Source organism: Geospiza fortis, unplaced genomic scaffold (assembly GCF_000277835.1).
Source record: "Geospiza fortis unplaced genomic scaffold, GeoFor_1.0 scaffold114, whole genome shotgun sequence".
NCBI lineage: Eukaryota > Metazoa > Chordata > Aves > Passeriformes > Thraupidae > Geospiza > Geospiza fortis.
In genome coordinates this window covers 2,263,946-2,268,601 of record NW_005054383.1, presented here as the reverse complement: position 1 = coordinate 2,268,601, position 4,656 = coordinate 2,263,946, and the positions used below count along the sequence as shown (strand labels likewise).

Genomic DNA, 4,656 nt, shown 5'->3' with positions numbered 1-4,656 from the left:
GGAGGCAGCCGCCGCAAAGCACGGGCCATGCCGAGGAGGGACCATGCCGGGCCCCGTGCGCAGGGAGCTGCCGTGGGTTCCGGAGCAGTGGCACAGGGCTTGGGAAGCGCGGTGCGAGCCTCGAGCCAGCTGCCTGCAAGCCTTTCCACCATGTCCTCGCAGGGATCTACCCCCGGGCCGTGCCTGGGTGTGAGCTGGGTGTGAGGCTCCAGCGGGATGCAGGGAGGTCAAACAGCCCCGCTTTGGGCTTGGGGAAAGGCAAGAGGAGAGTGCAGTATAGTCCCCATCCTGTGTTTTTCAAGTCACACAGTTTTCTCCATGAGGATGGTGACCTGTCCCCGTGCCATGCCATCAGTCCAGGAGCACAGAGGTCCCTGGACACACGCAGCCAGCGCCCCCAGGAGCAATCCCTGCTCAAACAGGACTCATGCAATCAGCTTGTGCCCACACTGCTCGACCCCCCAGCCCCCAGGAGCCCAGGTAGGCAGCCAGTGGAGGCAGAGGAGCCCAGGGCCTGTGCCATCCCTCAAGCTGTGCCCAGGACACACGGGAGCCTGTGAGTCTGAAGCAGGACAAGAATAAACAGGACAAGAATGGAAGTAAAACTGGGTGAGTTCCTGTTGGTGAAAACCAGCCCCATCCTATGCTCAGGGTGGGAGAGGGTCCCTCCCGTTGTTGCTAGCAGGAGTTCAGCCAGGGGATGGATGACACCAGAGGAGCTGGGAGCTGCTATCTCAGCTGGAGCAGAGCCTTCCCCCATGGCCCAAGGCAACGAGATGCCCTGAGCAAGCTGTGCTGCCCTCAGCACCTTCTCTTCCTCCCCATGCCTAAGGCAGAATTATTTTCCGTGAGGTAGCTGAGAGCCCCTGGTGCTCCATGGCTTCCCCCCATGCAGGAGCCAGCAGAATTCCAGCAGGCCAGGGATCCATCTCCAAGGCGGGGGAAACCACAAAGCCCCCACGGTGCTGAGCTGCTGCCCCGAGGGTGCTGGAGGGCACTGCATGGCAGCTTCACACTGAACCCATCTGGCCATGGGAGCAGGCACTGGGGAGAGCATTCCAACCTGCTCCTGCTGTACCTGCCCATCACAGGCTCACTGTGTCACCTCTGGGGAAGGGAATGGGCTGGGGACATCCCTCCATGAGGCACTGCTGCATCCATACAGCTCAGCCCTTGTTCACAAAGCAGCACCTCTGAAGCAGGGGATGCATGGCTCTTCCTGCACCCTACTCCCTGCCTGGCAGCTGCAGGAATCCAGCCTTGTCTTCTCACATGGGACCAAAACAAGTGTTGAAACCTTGGCCTCTCATTATTAATCATTCCTCTGCCGCTCTGTCGCCGCTGCTCTGCTCTCTTGCCAGCTTTAATTAGGTTAGGATGGTTGTTATTATTACCATTATCCCTGTGATGTTGTGCCAGAGGTTTGGGGTGGGTCCCTGTGTGCTCTTTCATAACACATCCCTGGCCAGGTGTGACTGTGTGAATGTGGGCACCTGTGAGCTGCGGCTTTGCTGCACGGAGCCAAGGTGGGCAGCGACGTGGGCAGCCCCCCTGGCTGGTCACCCACAGCCCCTCGAGCAGCTCTGTGCCCCCCATGGGCTGTGTGGGCAGTGCTAGGCACTGCAACTCTGCAGGAAGTGCAGGAGCTGCAAGGATGTGAGTCTGGGTATGGATTCCCTGCTGCTTGCCCCGGGGATGGGAGGGAGGGAGCATCTCCCACCCTGGAGGGTGCTGGCTGGCATCTGTCCCTGCTATGTCCCCATGTCTGTCAGCAGCAGTTCGGGTCAGCCTGACGGCCCGGACAGCGGAAAGGAGCCGGGGCTCGCTGCCGGCCGGGCGGGGATGGCGGCAGCTCCATCACAGCGGCTCTCTCCAGCCACCCTGTGGCTGCTCGCTCTCAGCTCAAGCTCAGACGAGCCTCAAGCTCATCCCTCCGCAGAGCCTGGGTCTGCTTGGGCTGCTCAGCTCGGGGCAGAGGAGCGGTTCGGCTGTCCAAGTAGTTTTCTTTCCTAGAGCAGTGGCTTTCTGTGAGGTTTTGCCATGTGGCAGTGTCAGGCTGCCCTTGGCTGGAAGCACTGCTGCTCTGGGGTGGAGAAGAGACATCTCTGGGGAGAACATAGAGCCCCTTACAGTGACTAAAGGAGATCCAAGAGAGCTGGAGAGAGACTTTGGATGAGGGTCTGGAGTGACAAGGCACGGGGAAATGGCCTCACACTGAGAAAGGGCAGGGTTCGATGGGATTTAGGAAGAAATTCTTCCCTGTGGGGGTGGGGAGGCCCTGGCTTGGGTTGCCCAGAGCAGCTGTGGCTGCCCCTGGATGCATTGAAGTGTCCAAGGTCAAGTTGGATGGGTCTTGGAGCAGCCTGGGACAGTGGAAGGTGTCCCTGTCCATGGCAGGGGGTGGAACTGGGTGGGCTTTAAGATCTTTTCTAACCCAAATAATTCCATAAATCTATGGTTAATCCTGGGCAGGGCCCTGTCCCCCCTTGTCCTCAAGCCCAGCAGATGTGCTTGGTGTGGCCTCTCCCCCAAGTGCAAGTCTGTCCTGAGGATGCTGAGCAAAGCAGAGGACCTAGCAAAACCTCCTTCCTCTCCTGGTTCCAACTGAGCCACGGGCACCAAGCTCTTCTTTGTCCTCAAGCCACCCAGGAAGGCTGGAACACCTGGGGACACTCCCAGCATCACCCACACTTCTGTCCCACCCCTGTGCCACAAACACCACCGGCCATGTGCCCATGGCATGGATCCAGCAACCCTTGGAGGGCACCCCTTGCTCCCAAAGCTTCCAAATCCATGAGTACCCTGACAACACATGTGCCCACAGCCAGAGGGACCAGCCCACGTGGCTGAGCCAGCCTGTGCCTCCCCCGTGTGTCCCCCAGGCTGTGCCCACCCTGGCAGCACGTGTGCGAGCGCCTGAGCCCGAGATGAGATAAGGCAGCTATCGGAATATGCTATAAATATCCCCAGCCCTCTGCACTGCTGGCACACTGGCACTGCAGGGAGCCACAGGCTCTCCAGGCACTGGCAGGGCTCTGTGTGGCTGTGCCCAAAGGAGCCTGGCTTGGCAGAGTGTGGCAGCGTGGCCGTGGGGCAGGACAGCAGGGACACAAGGTGGGATTTCCCTGCAGGAACATTGTTCCCGTGGCTGAGGACCAGGCCCAGGGGAAGGGCTGGGTGTTGGCTGGCATTTCTTGGACTGTCTCCCATCTCCTGATCCCCCTGGGGGACCTGGCAGCACACCCTGAGCAGGATAGGCAGGGAGAGGAGCCAGCTCAGGCTTCTGAGGGGGCTGAGGCTGCTGGGCAGGGGCCAGCCCGTGTTACTGGGACAGCTGCTGTGGGATCAGGGGTGGACATTCAGGGAAGTTTCTCACATAGGAGGGTGAAGGGTGGGAGGAGATCCCCTCTATAGGACGAGCTATCATCTGGGCTCCTCCAGTTCATGCTGTGGGTGAGAGATCAACCTAAAGGTCCAACATATACAATCGTGGAATACTTCAGGTTGGAAAAGCCTTCTAAGATGACCAATTCTAAATGTTCCTGCAGCACTGCCAAGGCGATCACTATCTCACGTCCCCAAGTGCCATATCCAGAGGGCTTTTAAATCCCTCTGGGATTAGGGACTCCACCACTGCCCTGAGAAGCTGTGCCAAGGCCTGACAGCCCTTTCTCTGAAGAAATTTTCCCAATATTTCCAAGCTTCCTCAGGTGAAACTTGAGGCCATTTCTTCTTGTCATGTCCCTTGTTCCCTGGGGGCAGCCCGGCCCCTACCTGGCTCCACCTTCCTGTCAGGGAACTGAGAGTGAGAAGGTCCCTCCTGAGCCTCCCTTTCTCCAGACTGAGCCCCCATGTCCCTCTCACAGGACTACCAGAAACACCTTTGAGCCCTGGCCAGAGGAATATTCTGCCTCTCGGTCTTAAACCAAGAGGGAAAGGTGTCAGAGCCTGGGCGAGGTGAGGATTGGAGGGAAGGGCACTGTCAGGACACACAGAGTCAGGCTGGGACAAGTGCGGGCTCTGGAGGGCCTGGGGACACTGTCCCGGTGGGGATGGCGGGTACAGCCCTGCTCGGTGCCTGGGCAGCGCGGCTGCATTCCCCGGGAGCCCGGGGAAGCCGGAGGGCAGAGCAGAGCAGAGCAGTGCCCTGCTCGGTGCCTGGGCATTCCCCAGGAGCCCGGGGAAGCCGCAGGGCAGCGCAGAGCGGAGGCAGTGCCGGCAGCATGCAGGGAGCAGGCGGCGATACCAACCTGTGGCCGAGGAGCCCAGGGTGCGTCCGGGGTAAGCTGTTAGCGAGGGACACGGGGAGAGAGAAAAGGAACCGTGAGTCCGAGGAGGGATGCGACAGCCCGGGAGTGGTCCAGGACAAGGAGGGAACCGATGGGCACATCCCCAGCAGGAGACGAGGAGTTACAGCCTGGGAGCAGCCTGCACCTCCCAGGACAAGCACTGAAGCCCTGTCTGCCCTGCAGGGCGGGGATGTGGCTCCGGGTGCTCTGCATCCCAGCTCCTGCTCTGCGAGGTTGTTGCCTTCCCTGGCATCACCCACCGAGCCCACGGAGCCCAACAAGCCAGGGTTAGACAGCCACCAACCCAGCAAGTGTCCTGACAACCCCAGTGACAGGGTCGCCTGGACCCAGCCCCTGTGGCTGGCGG

The 4,656-nt window shown here is 60.4% G+C and overlaps 1 protein-coding gene across 1 annotated transcript in view; it reads right to left on the bottom strand.

Annotated features, from left to right (window-relative positions):
• SRL (sarcalumenin) overlaps window positions 1-4,656 on the bottom strand; it is an 18,454-nt gene that overhangs the window by 5,557 nt on the left and 8,241 nt on the right. Inside the window, exon 5 of the mRNA XM_031060439.1 lies at window positions 4,251-4,286. Within this exon, the coding sequence (XP_030916299.1) occupies window positions 4,251-4,286 (36 nt within the window). The remainder of the gene's footprint in view (window positions 1-4,250; window positions 4,287-4,656) is intronic.